Source organism: Strongylocentrotus purpuratus, unplaced genomic scaffold (assembly GCF_000002235.5).
Source record: "Strongylocentrotus purpuratus isolate Spur 01 unplaced genomic scaffold, Spur_5.0 spur5_scaffold_6, whole genome shotgun sequence".
NCBI classification, from domain to species: Eukaryota; Metazoa; Echinodermata; class Echinoidea; order Camarodonta; family Strongylocentrotidae; genus Strongylocentrotus; species Strongylocentrotus purpuratus.
Genome location: NW_022145612.1, coordinates 60,392,387 through 60,410,891, shown reverse-complemented (window position 1 = coordinate 60,410,891; position 18,505 = coordinate 60,392,387). Strand labels below are relative to the sequence as shown.

The 18,505-nt window shown below is 36.4% G+C and overlaps 1 protein-coding gene across 2 annotated transcripts; it reads left to right on the top strand.

Moving 5' to 3' along the window:
• The first annotated feature begins 924 nt into the window (after positions 1-924).
• LOC590228 (D-aspartate oxidase) lies at positions 925-17,291 on the top strand. 2 transcript variants are annotated; one of them, XM_030972350.1, is made up of 10 exons: positions 926-1,293; positions 6,302-6,419; positions 7,405-7,487; positions 7,969-8,034; positions 9,247-9,301; positions 10,300-10,401; positions 10,821-10,906; positions 12,603-12,717; positions 13,437-13,538; positions 14,080-17,291. In XM_030972350.1, exons 1-10 carry the CDS (start codon positions 1,070-1,072, stop codon positions 14,197-14,199), a joined length of 1,071 nt encoding a protein of 356 aa, XP_030828210.1. In that variant the 5' UTR covers positions 926-1,069; the 3' UTR covers positions 14,200-17,291. The 2 variants fall into 2 exon arrangements, with proteins under 2 accessions (XP_030828211.1, XP_030828210.1); XM_030972351.1 differs by lacking the exon at positions 10,300-10,401 and having other exon boundaries at positions 925-1,293.
• The last annotated feature ends 1,214 nt before the right edge of the window (positions 17,292-18,505 follow it).

The following is an 18,505-nucleotide window of genomic DNA, read 5'->3' as shown; positions in this document are numbered from 1 at the left end:
AGTAGACGATGGAAATGGAATAAGATGATTTGGGTATAGTTGTGAACTGATTGATGAGTAGACGATGGAAAGGGAATAAGATGATTTGGGTATGGTTGTGAACTGATCGACGATCGAGTACCGGTAGGTGTTGGAAATGGAATAAGATGATTTGGGTATAGATGTAAACTGATTGATGAGTAGGCGTTGGAAATGGAATTAGATGATTTGGGTATAGTTGTGAACTGATGGATGAGTAGGCGTTGGAAATGGAATAAGATGATTTGGGTATGGTTGTGAACTGATTGATGAGTAGACGTTGGAAATTGAATAAGATGATTTGGGTATATATGTGAACTGATTGATGAATAGGCATTGGAAATGGAATAAGATGATTTGGGTGTAGTTGTGAACTGATTGATGAGTAGACGTTGGAGTTGTGAACTGTTTGATGAGTAGACGTTGAAGTGATTTTGTCCTATAAATCTATTTTACATCACATGTTTCGATAGGATTATCATAGAAAAAAGGAGAGTGGTTTACAATAACAATCATGAAATTCTCTTTCTAATGATACCAAATACGGCCTATAAAGAGACATAAAGAGAGAGAGAGAAAAAAACAATATAACTCTGGTCATAATACAGATCCTGTACGTTTTCCGCTCATGCATTACACGCATTGTCTATGGGGCATATCGGGTTCACTCTTTTGGCCCCCAAGAACGATCTTTATTGCAATGACGAACATGCACCAAATTCAAATCCCATTGGTTTTTGCACGCAGCCCTTTCTAGGTTATTTCCCCTATCCCAATTTCTTTCAAACTTTGTAGGCATAGTCACTACCATCCCATCAAGGTCACTGTTGAGGCCTTTCTTTCGCTCTACCTATCTCCAATATCACAGAAGCTACAGACTTCGTACAAATTGCTCTGGATAGTCCGAGAGAAGCTCTTTCGTTTGACACGTCGAAACATGGCGTCATTGCACGCACATCGTTGTGACACGATTGCATTTCTAGTATTCAAATTAGGAGTGTTGCATAACTACAGCTCATAACATTACACATGTGCTGAATACTCAATCGACATGGCTTCCATCTCATCACAACGAATAAAAGTGATTGTCATCGGAGCTGGAATTATCGGGCTTTCATCAGCGGTTGTTCTCGCGGAGAACGTGCCGGATGCCGACGTTCATGTGATCGCTGACCAGTTTGCCTCAGACACGACATCGTCGGGAGCAGCGGGTCTGTGGGCTCCTGATTTTGCCCACGGCCTCAAGAAAGATCAAGACAAGGAACTAAAGCTGAGGTAGGCTTATTACTTTAGTATACTACTAGTATATAGTAGGTGGTGGTGGGGGGGGGGGGGGGGGGGGGGGGGTAATTGCCCACGGCGGTTATTTTCCGGGGCCAAGGGGGGGGGGGGCAATCGTCTTTGGGGGTAGTTTTTCTGGGGATAATATTCCGGGGGAGGGGGGGGGGGGGTAAATTGTCCTGATAGTGTTTTTTGGACAAGCATAGCTCGCATACAGGCTATCTGCGCACTCAAATGTCTAATTAAGAATAGGCCTAATATATATTTTCTACGGCTCTCGATCTCGATGGTCTTGGAGTTGGAAGGCATGCACATTCCATGGCATGAAGTAGGAAACGAAATTAAAAACAACGTTCATGTACTAGTCTACGTTATCATTTATAATTAACGCTATTATTTGTTTCCTCAAAACGTTGTTTGAGGTATTGCTATATCCATCTATATGTCTCCCTATTTATCACATCGCGCTCTTTATATTGGCCTATTGGGGCAATATCGAGTTCATATAATTATAAATAGGCATGGCTACTGAACAAAAGAAGATGATAAGAATTGTCTGCAATGTGCCATCTAAATTTAAATTACACAATCTGTTTCAAACATTGAAACTCTTTATGTTATATGGCATACTAACTGTACTTTTTTTTATTGTATTTAATCATCTCTCCGAAAAGTTTTGTAATTTGTTTGATTTTAATGTTAATACAATTGTATACATAACTATTCCACCAGGTCTGTATTAGAAACATTTATATTCCCAGACATAGAATGGCACATTAAGTTGGTAACCTATACTGTAGACGTGCATGACCTACATATTCTATTGCATATCCCCTTTAAATGTGGTAAAGGTCCAAACTCCAAAGTATGGTATCCTGCAAAATGTTGACATATTGCTCCTATTGTCTCGTTTTCGCTCGCGTGAACATTGCCAGCACAAACCACTGACCTCTACCTCCTACACGGATCATCGCCCATTCCCATTCACTATACGTTACGTACTAAAAGGCTGTATTGTCTGACCGCGTTCATGAATATTCATGTTTTTGCTAAACTCGGGAAAATGTTTGCTTTTACTAAATGGAAAAATTACGGTGGGGGGTTGGATGAAATGGACATAATGAAATAGGCAGAAGTGATCTATGATACTTCATGCTTTTTATGTTTCGTGTGCTCGACCAGGGAGGTGGAAAACCTCCCTGGCTCGACCTATAATCTTCAAATCGCTTGGTAAACTGAGTCCAAAGTTAGACCAGGGAGGTGGGAAACTCCCTGGTTAGACTTGTTTCACATGTGTATTATAGGCAATGACAAGCTTGCAACCTATTTTGAAAAATTACGGTGGGTGAACTTTCAAAAGTCAATGAGACATGAGGGCTCCAATGAAAGAGCTAGTGATAATGAACGTCGGGGTGGATGTGCTTTTCGTTTAAACAAAAAATGAATTTTTAACGATTTTTAAAAAAAACGTCCATAGGCTAACATGTTAGGCTGCTGGCTCTGATCATGCTCTGACGATAGGGGGCGTTGTGAAATGAGACTAAACGGAGCCATATGTTCTCAGGGGTCTATTCGCTATTCATATGGACCGCCAGGGGCGGCGCCATAGAGGGGGCAGGGGGTGCAGCCGCACCCCGTATCATTTTGACAAAAGGGAAGAGGAAGGGAAGGAGAAAGAGGAAAAGAAGGAGAAGAAAAGAAAAGGAAGGGGACGAAAAGGAGGAACGCCAGGAGAAAGAGAACTATAAAATGTAAATTATGACGTAAGGGAGAGCGGGGGGAGATGGGAAAAAATAAAGATAGAGAAACTTAAGAAAAAGAGAGAAAAAGCAAGCCAAATCAGGCGATCAGATTTTATTAATAGACGCGTCGTTATTACATTCACATTAACAGAAGTTCAAACATTGGTTTACGATAAAAAACCTTTCACCAACTGTTTTTTTTTAAATTGATCCCTTGTATCTCCTAAACCTTATGGCTGATTGTTCAATGGAAACGACAAATTCACCTATAACAACCCTTCTGAAAAATATGGTGACACCCCCCTCCCTGCGTTCTTGTTCTTGTTAGTTGAACTTAAGACTGTTTCCTTTTTAATTTGACAAAAAGTATGCACCAAATCGAGCCATTTGTGCATCAATTAAATTTTTTTAAAATCTTCAACTTCTGAGGTGGCACATTCCCCTAAGACACCCCCTTGCGTTCTTGCTCATGTTAGTTGAACTAAACACTGTTTTCTTTTTAATTTCGCAAAAAGTATGCACCAAATCGAGCCATTTTTGCATCAATTAAAAAATATTAGTCGTATTATGAATAGCAACCCTTGTTTCGTATTATGAATAGCAAACCTCTTCCCCTATAATGAATAGCGACCCCCTACTCCTATAATGAATAGCAAACCTCTTCCCTTATTATGAATAGCAAACCTCTTCCCCTATTATGAATAGCAAACCTCTTCCCCTATAATGAATAGCAAACCTCTTCCCCTATTATGAATAGCAAACCTCTTCCCCTATAATGAATAGCAAACCTCTTCCCCTATTATGAATAGCAAACCTCTTCCCCTATTATGAATAGCAAACCTCTTCCCCTATAATGAATAGCGACCCTCTTCTCATATTATGAATACCAACCCTCTTCTTTGATTATAAATAGCGGTCCTTATGAATAATGACCCTTTTCTCAAATTATGAATAGCGGTCCTTATGAACAGCGGTCCTTATGAATAGCGACATTGACCCGTTTCTCAAGCCCTGTACACATATGAAAATCCAATTCTCTATTTGAAAGACAAAGGAAAGCTAACAAATAGTATCAAAAGAGGAAGAAATTAGGGACTTTTAGATTTGCACGTCGACATAGTGGACTTCTATGTGTGACGTCCTTTTAAGGCACTTTACTACAGTGCCTTAAAAGGACTTCACACGTAGCAGTCCACTATGTCGACGTGCAAATCTAAAAGTCCCTGCTAACAAAACTGCAACTGCAACGGCAGCAGGAATCTTCTAAAGTAGGTCACATATGGAGACGAAACAATGTATTTAGCTGTATCTCACTTTGCACCCATCCTTTACATGGAGCTCTATAGTGCACCCCCAAATCAAATAATCATTAAAAAAATGAGGTTATTAATACAAATACAAATAAACAGGCTTTTATTCCATTAAAAAATATCAAGATCATAATCTTTTAACATGAGATTGAGAGATATCACTGCATGATCAAACTCAAGTTTCTGAATGTTGTTTGCTCATGCAGTTTATGAGACTCAAAAGTTATTCTTGACCATTGACGTTATCTCCTTGACCATTGACGTTATCTCCTTTTGGAAGAATATAGGATGTAAAGATAAGCCACACATTTACATACATAAACAAGTCCCTTTTGATGTGGTTAGATATACCGTAAATCTCTGTTTTTTTTTGTTTTTTTTTAGTTTCGATTTATGGCGCTATGCCTGGCAATGTCTCCTAGCTCAGTAATCAGTGTGTTGACTCACCACTCGGAAACTACAACAACACTCAAATTTGTCTGTCATCTTGGTTTGAAAGTAATCTTTCTAATAGATCATGCATGACTATTGATGTTTGGCATAGAACACACTGCTTCTGCTAGATGATGTGAGGAGGCTGGTGTGGGACACTTGGTATCATGAACCTTAGACTGTTGTTACTATTAATTGTGACAAGTTCACAACTTCAACTGCACCTCGATGTAAAATGAAGGTCCTTCCTCGCGTGGGTTTTAAGCAACAAAACAACAACAACAACAAAACAAAAAACGATTTTTTTTTTTTTTTTTTTTTTTTTTTTTTTTTTTTTTTTTTTTTTTCCCCCCCAAAAAAAATAGGAGTGCGCCTTATACACAGGTGCGCCTTATACACGGAGATTTACGGTATACAATCCTTGAAACATTTGTGTTAAAAATGTAGGTTTGAAATCATATTATTTTGCATAATAACAAATTAACAGGTAATTGTTTGAAAAATGATTTTTATCTGTAAAATCATATAAAGGTCTGTTATTAGTTTATAGTTATACAGTATACTTCATGTTAGAAATTGTTGTTATTATTATCATTATTGTTGTTATACTTTGTTGTTATACATTTTTCGGGAGCAAAAAAAAAAAAAAAGTGCTTACTACCACTCCACCCCCCCCCCCCCCTTCCCGCCCCACTGAGCAAATTATCGGCTGGCTGTTTCGCCGCTAAATATTCACGAATTGGGCTCTTCCCCTGCCGCCGACTGGATCCGCCCCTGGTTATTGGTGTCATCATCATCATCATCGTTTTATTGTTATACTGCTACATATTTTTTTTTAGAGAAGAAAGTGTTTGTTTGTTGTTGTTTGTTAACAACCAAAAATTTAGAACTTCCCTCAAAACAAAAGGGCTTGAAAATGTTTTTTGTGGGTAAATAACGATTGTTTGTTTTCAAATCGAATTTAGCGAGCGAATGGTCGTATGTTTTGTGCTGCACAAAGATTCAATTAGCTTAGTTTTAGCCATTTCAAGGAGTGGAATATTTATGTGGACAAATGCTCATGAACCCTTTTACAGCTCATAAAGGAAAAAAGAAGTCAGTCAGTCAGACATTCAATAGTGTTTGACAGTGCAGTCTAGAAAGTAAACAGATTTCCTTGCATAATTCGAATAATAGAGCTAGGACACTGCTAAATTCTAAATTTCACAGATAGGACATACATACTTTACGTGGCATCAGGCCCGTACGCAGGATTTTTTCAAGGGGGTTGTTTTAACATTTATAAATCGGGCCAAAAATTTCGGGGGGGGGGGGTTTAGGGGGGGGGGGGGTTTACACACAATAGATTTCCAAAGGGGGGGGTTTAACCCCCAAACCCCCCCCCCCCTGTGCACGCGCCTGCGTGGCATACTCATGATTCCTGCGAAGTTCTACAGAATTTGATGTTGACTGCAAAAGGGATACACTACCTTTAAGCCTTTTTATTCTTCCAAATTGCACTGCATGCTTGTCTATCAGAGAATTGGCCATAAAGACGTGGCACCATGCCAGAGCTCTATCACGGTACCCAGATGCTGGACAGATGGGCGTCTTTATCCTCCCCTACTATAAGGTCTACTACCATCCACAAAACCAGGTATTCTAGTAGTAGCTATGTTATCTGAGATGCTCATGCTCCTTCTACTACCATCCACAAAACCAGGTTTTCTATTATACAGTGCGTCCCAGAAAAAACGAAACCGAGAATTATCGACGTTTGATCATAACTTAATCACAATTATAATTGATAAATGGCACATATTTGGAAAGCTGAGATCCTCCTCTTTCATCTGATGCAACTCATATAATGCATATTTCACGCGTGAGTGATTTAAATGAATTTGAAGAGAGGAAACCAAAAAGTCATTTGGCGGACGGTATCTGAATTTCAAAGAGAAAATCACATTTCCAGATATTTGAGTTTCTGCCCTTTCATATGACACCTCAATCACGAAAAATGAGCTAGGAATAACAAAGTTCTGTATGTTTAAAGTAGTGCTTGCATATCCATAATAACGAATTCGTTTTAACTGGCTGCCTGCCTTAAGCAACAAACGGAATCAAGAAAAGACTTAACTCGGTTTCGTTGACAATCGGCCGTAAACGAAAGTCTTCATGCATGGCTGATTGTCAACGAAACGGAGTTAAGTCTTTTGACAATTCAAATAGCGTAGGCGCTATTTGAAATTCATCAACATTTACCGGGAGCACCGGTAAATTTTTATATTCCATTTTTCTCGAAAGCAGAAGTGTTTTAGGGGCTAATTTTTCTCGTGCTTATAATACATCCACAGGGCCATCCAAATATATCAAAATGGTAAAGAATCACTATCCACCCAATTTTCTAAATTTCCAAAAAATTTTCATTACCTTTAATCAAAGAAGTTAAGTCTGGGATGTAGTCTTAAACATATAGCGTTGGTTTTAACTGAATTAGTAGAATACGAGCCTGAATGTTTGCAACTATTAAAACATGTTCCTGAATCCTGATTGCTTTAAATTTCAGTTCTGAGAAAAAAGGCATTTTGTATTCTATGAGTTTGTCACTGATTTTTCACTTCTACCCGATTTCATATTCAAAGGCTAGGCACTGGTGGAAAGACATTGTTCCAGATTATCGGCGGATTTCAAACGAGGAAATCAAAACAATGTTTCCTGGAGTACGGTGAGATATGAAGAGCAATTAAACCACTTCTTTGCCAGATAGAAAGTCTTAATGTCAACATTTATATTTTTAACTCTATGTTTAGAGAAAAAAAAAGAGCTATTTGTTCATTTTCTAGATCAAAAACATGTATACGTGTGAAGTTTGCTCTTTTAAAAGATATTTCATGCTGAAAATGTTGAGTAAAAGAAAGAACTAAAATCTTAAGAATGTTTTGAACTATGAACTTTTAAAGCCAAGTGATTCTTCACACATTTCTTAGGTGTAGACCTGTCTCTTGCCTTGAGTCCTCAGAATGAATAATTCAACTCATTCTGCAGTTGCAGAATATGTCCTTTATACAAAACCTAATAAGATTGGATGGGATGATGCCCATAGTGATTTGAAACACATCAATTGCCAAAAATTAGCCATCTAATTTTCATAGTTTCTCTTTTTTCTTTTTTTCTTTTTTCTTGTTATATTTTGTTGTCTAAAACAGAGAAGGCTATGTGTTTAGCTCTGTGATAATGGACTGTTCTCACTACCTACCGTATCTACAAGACAGGTAAGATATGTAAGACCATGAAACCTGCTTATAAAGACCACCCAAGGAAGACTAAGAGGAAACGGTCTCCATGGGCAGAGAGTCTTTATTTAATGGTTCCTTTAAGTTTAATACATGTTTCGATGTAAATCACCCTTCAAGGAAAATGAAGAATATGGTCTTTCTATACAGTTGCTGAAAGCAGGTGGGTCTACAATCTTTCTGATTGAGATTCCTAATAGTCATAATTGTTTGTAATGTGCTAAATGTGGGTCTTTAAGTTGGAGGGAAGGTACGATCCGCAGCAAATCACATTAACTTTAGATCAGTTGCACAACCATCCCACATATGATGGTGATTTTGCTTTTTTTTCTATGACTTTTAGAACTGTAGTACATTAAGAGCCATTAGAAACCTCTGTCACAAAGATTTAATGAACATTTTTTTTTTTTTCTTTTATCAATTTATTTAAAACTTTAATCCCCAAGTTGTTCCTTATTCTTTTCATGTTACTTAAAGTACATCTATAATACGATTTCTATCATGTAGTTAGGCATATATTTTAAGCCTTGAAAATTCAGCTTGAGTAGGAGAATATAATTTAACAAAACAGAAGATTTCTTTCAAGTTTTCAACAATAATTAATTCAATTAATTGAAGCATTACAATTCCTTATGCTGTTATTGGTTAAAGTGGCACGCTCCCGCCAGTGTAGTTATCGCTGCTCTTGTCATCGCCATCTTGGTTCCGAAGATCGACTTCTAATTTGCATACAGCTGTCAATCAAAGTACGCGCGGCCTGGCCTGCCTTCGCCAAGCCAGCTGATCGCTGACAATCGCGACGTCACGAAAGTGGGCGGAAACAGCAGCCGAATCTTAGAGCCGAACTGCGATTGGCATTACTTTGGCACATGTATGCGATAATCGGTATTGTCCGGGCATTCGGAACATGCCATCTGCGTAAGAGCCGTATTCTGTTGGTGTCAATAGGCAGCTAGCACCGTCCGCCAGCTGGTACGTATTTTGAACGCCCTCTGGAATACGGGGAACATGCCTCTTTAATGCAACGTTTTATAGAGTATTGTTTGGTTGCTTTTGAGATACCAATGATGATGATTGTACTTATAAATATTATGCATACTTTATAAAGGAGAATTCATATTCCCTTTTATGTGTATACATTATTACAACTCACAATATATATATTTTTTCATATATCTCTTGATGCAACAGATTGGTGCGAGCAGGGGGAAGAATATCAAAACAGAAAGTTGCATCTCTGCATGAGGTAATATTCTTCAAAATTCAAATGGCAATGTATATCATTTGTGCTGTAGTCATTTTGTTAACTGGGCTAGAAAGCATGAGGTACCTCAATGTTGGGGTGTGGAGTTGTGGTGTTTTGTACAACTTGTTGCAGCTGCAAATCAAAGGCTAGGGGCTAGGTAAGAATACAGTCTGAAACAATCGGGTATTTGGGGGCAACAGCCATCATGGAAATAAACTGAATAGGTTGCAACCTGAAAGGAAACATAATCCTTATATTAAGGTTGACCTTTTTTTATAATAAAAAATAAGGAATATATTTGTTACTAAACTAAATTTACAATGTTGGTTTTTGTTTTTGCAAAATTGCTTTTATCGCTTCTTTCTGCTTGATTACCAAGAGAGATACATGCTTACCTGGCTGTGAAAGAAATAGGAACCTGGAAGGAAAGAAATCCTTGAATGCTTGAGCACCTTAATTAGAGTGAACATGGTTTTTCATGGAGTATTGCAAATTGACTCAGCAATAGTAAATGAGAATAAAATCCAAACAAAAGAAAATTACAGAAAATAGAAACAGATGTAATCAAGTATATTCTATAACATTCAGTGAATAAAATTGTCTTTTTTCAAGATTGAAGGTGCAAAGCTTCTTATCATTAGAGGGAACAATGGAATTGGAATTTCAGGAATGGAATGTGTTTGCCCCCCTCCCCCCCCCCCCTCCGAAATTTGACCCCTTTCTCGGTTTTCTTCTCCTAGAACAATTGGTTTCAAGTCAAATTCATATGATATAATTAAATTTGTCTAAGTACAATACAACATTTGTTTTATTTGACAATATCCAATATGTTTCCAATATTACGAATAAACACCCGTATATGTATTCACATTCCAACTTACAGAGAATCAGAGAATCCACATTCAAAGTGAAAAAGAAGTGATATGGACATTAGATTATTTCTATTATGAGTTTTACTTGGTTATTACTATCAGTTTTACCTTTTAAAATAATTTTAGTTAGCAGGTCAATGTGATGTCATCATCAACTGTTCAGGACTCGGTGCTCAAGATTTAGTCTCGGATATGAACATGGCGCCAAAAAAAGGACAGGTCGTTCACGTAAGAATGACTCCGTTATTAATACGAATGAATTCTTTATTAATTGTACAATATTATTTATAGGCCTCTGCCCACCACAGGTGGTGCCGGAGGCATTTTGTTTTATAGATTCCCTATGACGGTTATATTTCCAAATGGTTCCAATCATTAAATTGGATCACTAGACTTGTGTATCATATATCTGATAGACTATTTATTTATATTGTCAGATCCAGCATTCGGCACTTGACAGAGTTTGTGTAGCGACCAGAAAAGAAGATGAAGAATGTTTGTAGTACTACTGGTATATGACTATTAAAATAGTTGTTGTAAAATCAGACAGTTTGTGAAGCAAGTTTACCCATCAATTATCAAAATGTTACATACTGTATTGCTTTTGTTAAATTGCTCTTTGTTTAATTGGTTTTCCCTGTTTTCAGGTAGAAGCACCTTGGATTCATTATGCTCTTGAAGTTGAGCCGGCTAAGACCGAGACAGATAAATACAGGTTCTATGTTATCCCACGGTAAGAGCCCAATGTATGCTCTTACTATCATCTCATCAAACAAAATTTGTAATAACATTTTATATGAACATCAAATATATGAAGTCTTATTGATTGAGATTTGGAATATTCATCGGAATAGTAAAAATTAGATGTCAATGCATTGCAAGTCTGCTCGCAGGAGGAAAAGTTGAATTGACTCTGAATTGTATGGATGTCATCGTAGTAGTAAAAATAATAATAATAATGGGTTCTTGTATAGCGCTCATGTCAGTCAGATTTGACCCTCCTGGCGTTCCCGATTATTACCCTGGCTTTAGCACGGCTGCCATACGGCGCTCTAGCATTTCAAGGAATAAATTCCTACCAGGTACCCATTTACTTCACCTGGGTGGAGTGTGGCAAATGTAGATCAATGTCTTGCCAAAGGACATTAGTGCGGCGGCGGGACTCGAACCGCAACATCCACACTAGTAGTAGTATTAGTAGTATCATTATTAAAGGTAATACAAAGTTTTGGTATAGGGTCATAAATTTGGTTCAAATGAACATATTGGAAGCATATGCTATCCTTCAATATTCAGTGATCATTGTCGCGGTTGAAATCGAGTTATGAAAGTTATGAAATTGTATTTAATAAACTATTTATGTTGTAAAGCTCCCTCTCAAGGTCGAGATATTAATTAAGCTATACAACAATGTTTCTTGACTTAAATCGACCGATTGGCTATTTCTGTTTGGAAATTATATATCACAGCTGCATATTCTGAGATTTTCATGGTCACAGCTACCATTGTACGGCTGTAGGCGCTATTTGAAATTCATCAAAATTTACCGGGAGCACCGGTAAATCTTTATATTCAATTTTTCTCAAAAGCAGAAATGTTTTAGGGGCTAAATTTTCTAGTGCTTATAATACATCCACAGGGACATCCAAATATATCCAAATTGTAAAGAATCACTATCCACCCAATTTTCAAAATTTCCCAAAACTTTGTATTTACTTTTAATGGTAATAGTAGTAGAAGTAGTAGTAGTAGTAGTATTGGTGGTGGTGGTGGTGGTGGTGATGGTGGTAGTGGTGGTGGTAGTGGTGGTGGCGGCGGCGGCGGCGGCGGTAGCGGTGGTGGTGTGTAATGATTGTGTATCGTTTGAGGTATAAGACACATGCATGCTCCTTTGATAATTTCCTACACTAATAAACTGAATCCTCAAATTCCCACCCTGGACCTAACAGTATACCTAAACCTGAATCTAACCTTAGGTCTACCGAAAAAAAATTGTTTTTCTAACTTTAAAGTGTTGGGAGCCCAAATAGTTTGATGGCAAACATTCAGTTCAATCGTATAATGAAGTGAAATAGGATGTAATTTAACACTGACTTCTGTAACAATTTTCAGAATAAATATGTTTGAAGACGAACGAAAGAATACAAAGTTTAGGTTTTCTGTGTTCAACCCAAGTTTTGTATTCTTTCATCAATATTCGGCTTTAAAAACATTTTTTTTGAAAATCCTTGCAGAGTTGAGTGTTATATGACATCCTCTTATAAATCACTACACAATTTTAGTGAAATTTTGCCATCAATTTTTTTAGCAAATTTTGAGCTCCCAACACTTTAAAAGGGCTTTATCCTGTTATTTTCGACAAAAAACTGGAGCATTTGTCATTCGAGCAAATGTCTGATCACCACTTCATCCCTGCCCTCTACTTGCAGTTGTAATGAAGTGATTCTTGGAGGAACTCAGCACAATACTCCTGGAGTATCTGTAAGCTCTGAGGACAGAGAGGCCATTTTGACTTCTACAGCCCTCTTCGTTCCAAGTCTAAAGGTATATAGCAGGATGCCAGTCCATCATTGTAATTCTCATATTGTTCTCTTTTCTGCTCTGGGTAGTAAGTTCTAGACACAACCTGTTTGCAGAGTCTCTGTTATTGGCTTCACATCTGTGTGCAGCTGTGTGTCTATATATATCTATAGTACACTATTCCACTTGATATCGTTAGATATTGTAACAATGATTAAGAGCAGTACAGATCGAGTGTCTCATTTTGGAGATGGGTAATGGGTGGTTTTCCTGGGAGATTCACAGGTGGGTCTCATAGGGTAGTGGTCTAGCTTGTGGACAACCTTCACAAGTCCTGCAAGACTGATATAGTCGGTAGGGCTGTCAGTCTTGTTGACTGTCAGTCTATTGGCAATTGGTCTAATGAACCAAGCACCCATCCCAGACTGATAGCAATTAAGATCGGGTCTATTGCAGTTTATGGGAGTTGCATGCCCCATCTCGCAGAATTATATTAATAAGACACCTGCACTGATCTTCTGTGATGTGCGGCAGTATCACAACTCAGGTATCCAATAGGTATTCAACATGAACTTCAGTTCAGGAGATAGTTCTTGGAACAATTTATAGTTTTGTTATCATTATCACAGTCAGAGTAAACTGGTTCTTTATTACTTGATTCATAATTTATATTACACTTTACTGTACGTTTAGTGGTCTACACAACACCTGCTCTATTTTCTCTGTTTTTTCTTCTCCTAAAGAACGCAAAATTCAAGGGTGACTGGGCAGGATTACGTCCAAATAGATCGACTGGGTTACGGTTGGAAAAAGAAACAATCACTAGTGGATCAAAGCAGTTACATGTAAGTATTCAACCTCTTCTAACAACAAAATGAGGAAATTAAGAATATACAAGAAGGGTGACTGGCTGCAGTGTTAGTTTTGCATGAAAACAAAAGACATTAGTTTATTTATACTGAAATATTGAATCGTAGAGAGAAAGTACGAGGTATTCAGTCTTGATTTTCAAAAAGCTAGTTATGATTAAATGCTTGACTTCTTGGTTCATGCTTTGACGTTCAAAATATTTAGTATCCCCAATTTTTGTAATTTCATCTCCAAATTTCTTATGTTAGGGGCTTATTATGAAAGTGAAATGATAATTGGCACAACTGCACCACGAGTGTCAATAATTGAGAGACATGGCGCATTATAAATGTTCACTATAATTATTATTATTATTATTATGATTATTATTATTATTATTATTATTTATTCTATTAATGTAGAGTTATGTTGGATTTAAAAGCTTTTGATTTTGAAAACAAACCGTCATACTAATGAACATTTGCAAGGTCTGATTTTGTTGTTTTTACCTCCCCTATTCTCTTTCTCTTACTTCAGGTCATTCATAATTATGGCCATAGCGGCCAGGGCATCACTCTGCACTGGGGTTGCGCACTGGAAGCTGCCAAGATGGCTGCAGAAATCATAAACAAAACAATGGTGACATCCAAACTCTAACTGCTTTCATATATTGATGGATCTCATAGTGTTACTCTCAATGGTAGATTCCCTAGATTGTCAAAGTCAGTTATTTTTAATTCATAGCCTTGGGGTTATTGTCGTGTTGGGATCGATGTATGCGATATTGGCAGTAGGAGAGGTACATATTATGAAGCAGCAAGGAGAGACTTGTAATTCCAGAGTCATATCAAGAGTATTTATTATCTCCAAACTTTGGAGAATCAAATCGGTCACATCATTATGAACTTTCACATGAGAGAGCCAGCTAGAAAGAGGGTCTTGATCTCATGGTGATCAAAACTCCACTCCTCTACAGAAAGCCAGAACATGTAATATTTATACAGAAGGATACAAGTAATACGAGGGTAGGTTACATTGTGTCAAAGGGACAAAGACATGAAAGAGAGCCACCAAAACAATGGACAACTTGGTAGTTTTAGGTATGGGCTTAAACATAACAGAGGTGGTATTTCCTGGGAAGGGGATTGTGAATGCACTTGGTCTTTCTATGGGGAAGGATTATAAAGATATAAACTTGGCTTTTAAGTGCATCTCAAATTGGGCATCTTGTCGGGGTATAAATATGAGGGTACTTTATGATTAACTGAGTTTTGGGACAATACTACACGACATCATTTCTCCTTTAAGGATAGTTTCAGGGTTTCCTGAAAGGTCCAAACTACAGTTCTGTTAGGGGGGAGCCGTTAATTGCTTTAAGTTCTTTTCTTTTGGGAAGGGGTGGTTGGAGAAATGTTCTTGAGCCTTTGTTGGAAAATTTGAAAATCTAGTTTGTTGCTTTGGGTAAATGCTCTGCTACTATCTTGTCAGCAAATTTTGTCCAACGTACAACCCTCATTCAAAATGGTCTTGCCACTCTCCCAGTCAAAGTCTTCCATTAGTAATTTCAACTTGTTATGATTGCTTCCATTCAAATTATATTTTAATAATCAAATAATCATTCTTTCTTAAAAATACCATACATTTAAATAAATTCTGTTTATTAACATGTGTGTTGCTGTGATTAACTTGGTTATTGAAAATATGTATGTCTTCTGTTAACTCGACAGTTCAACAAATATTTGTATCTTGAGTAGTCAATTTTATTCATGTTATGAATATGAATTACCTTGAATATATGTTTGTTAATTTGTTGCAAATGAAAATCAATAAAATTCCTGTGGAGGGGAAAAAGTATGAAGGAACAAAAAAAAATGTCAGTAATATTGCAATATTTGAAACGCCAAAGAGAAACCTATGCAATACTATTTGTCAATCGAAATCCAGCGATTATAAAGATAGCATTGCAAATCTGCCACTGCAAAATTTGTCAATTAAAATCTGTCGTCAAAAATCTAAAAATAGAAATCTGTACTATATTTTTTACAAAATAATATTGTTGCCTCATAGAAGAACAAGCAAACTATAGAGGCCTCTAATATCAAGTGATTATACTACTTGTTTATATACCCCCAAGTCTTGTCACATTGTACATGGCAGTCGATCAAGCAATGTAATTTAACTTGTCATGGTCATTTTGAAGAATGCATTGTTACCCTAATTCACATGCTTCCCCTTATCTAAACATTTTTCTTGATCCATTGTACACTCATGCCATGCATACAATGCATGAATAAACATGTTTGAAGTTGTGATGGGATGTCCTTAAAGTTTGGGGGATATAAGCCAAATGTGGTTATCTTCAAAGATCTTTGATCGAAACTGGCATCAGGTTATATATTTTACAAAGTGTAATTTGAGGGCTATTTAAAAAAAAAGTATTTTCACGTGCGTTTACAAAACACACTTAAATAATAATCAGAAGCAAAATTCTATTTCACTGTTGCATGGTGATTGAGATTTGGTCGTATCTTTCCAGGGTGTTTTGAAGAAGTTGAATTTTGTCACTGTTGTTTCTTCTTCAAATAGTAATTTATAATCTGATGATTGTGCTCAATACGTTGGCATTAATTTGGAAAAATGTAATTTTAACTGTACTAAAAAGGATCGTTAGGAAGAGTATTTTTGCCTTTGGTATATTATATTTGTAGTCCCTTTACGTCCTAATTAATTCACCATTATGAACATTAAGGAACAGATTAAAATAGAATTATTGTATCTTATCTCATATACAAGAAATAACCATCAAAGGAGGGGATTTAGAGGGAAACTATTTCAAGATGATGCTTTGAAAACGTTTATATCCTTGATACGTCAATATTAGTAACATGGAGTATTAAATGCCCCTTTCATAATGACTTTAATGCATCATTCGTCATATCCTATTATCGTCTACTCTTAACTTTTAAAAGGGGCCTATATACTTGTTATGTCTTTTACTGGCAACTATACCCTCATCGTAATATCTTTAATTTGAAAAATCATTTGGAAAAGAGGGTGCCCCGTCATTTGATTAGATGAGACGAATACACAACTATCCTATCAGCTCTTAATCCGAACATAAACAGTTTGTAAATGGTCGTCTTGGTTATAAGTTTGATTTTGATTTTTGATAACCTAATAATAATGATGTATCGACACAGCCATGGAAAATATCAGACCTAGCTACTAAAGGTACTGATACCAAAATAGCAAGCTCAAATGATATTGACCACAGTAAATCGTTATTCAGTCTAGGAAGCACATAGAAAAGTATTTTGTCAGTTTCTATACGAATACTCCTGTAAGTAGAGCTTAGTCTAACATATTTTACAGGGCTATATATGGTTCATTACAGAATATATATTATAGGCGTTTTATTTTATGTTTAACATCATTGTCATGTTGTATCCAATGTACCATGAAAAAGATGAAGGAGATGGAATTATATTTTCGGACCTATCTTGTCTATCTTTTTCATAAATATATATTAACTTTTCAATAGTACCCCGCTTCTCTTACCTCGATTAACGTATACTGGGATAAATGTTTGTGGTATGTTCTAAACTGTCACAACAACCATTGCCAACATGCGATTGCATTGTATCTTCACCGTACATTAAAACAACCTGTGTATGACAAAATTAAATGGAAGTTGATTATGATCATGAAATAAACATCTTTATATCCATTAAAAGAACATTTCTAGATAATGATGTTGTTTTTGTGATTATTGTTTTGAGAAAGTGATAGTGCAATTATTCTAGTACATGTTGTAGTAGTAGTAGTAGTTTCATCATCGACATCGGCTTCTTCTTCTTCTTCTTCTTCTTCTTCTTCTTCTTCTTCTTCTTTGCCTTCTTCTTCTTTGCCTTTTCACCTGGAAACACCTTTAAATCCTTAGACTTCATCAATTCCATTTTCTGTAACTATACCATGGACCTTTTAGCAATTGAATGCCACTTAATGTCGGAATCATACATTTTCACGTTGGCAGCTCACTGACTTGCGCCCTTAAAGTTCTTAACCCGTGACTCACTTAATTAGATCATGCATTGTTCCAGCGTGATTTTAATTAAAACAACTGTTTTCAATTTGTCATCAATAATTGGTCAAGAAACTGACCAATGCTCAAGTCAAAAGGACTTTTTTTGTCTTTCCAAACTCTGTTATGATGCCTGCATGCAATTGACACATTATGGGAGAGGATTTGATTAAAATATCATCTTTTTACTATGTTGGAAATAATAATAATAAAGTCATTTTTATATAGCGCATATACAATAATAAATTCTCTATGCGCTTTACAATGCAATTATTATACAATATATTACATGAATATATTACATGATTAATCTAAAGATTTAAATATGCCTGAATTAATAGAAATACATATCGTATACAATGATGACAAAATCAGATAGAATAATAAAAGGTATAAACTTATGAACACAATCATAATAGCTGAATAATTACGATCTTATAATAGTAAGAAAATAACATTATTTGACATGAACTAATATTTTCAGTTTGGTTTTGTTATCCGATCAATGATCAATGTTCAGTGAATTAGTAAAATGATCGTAGCAAAGAGAACCAATAGATCTCTGTGGTAAATAGTTGAATTAAAATCAGAATTAGTGCCGTGATGTGTGAATTGTACATTTCCTCTGCTCCGTCTCTGATCCGTGTTAAACCATGATTTGCTGTGTTTGTAATGCATGAGAAATAAAGCATACTAGATCAACACAACTATATAGTGTAAGCTTTCACAAGACAACAAACACACAAACAATTAAACACGATTAATCACTACCAGTTTATATAAGAAAATGTCTATGCAGGCTAGGAGTGTAAGAGCGAACGATTCTGTTTTTTTTTAATACGGTGTTGAGGCTAAAAATGTGCCAACATAAGTCTCTTTCCT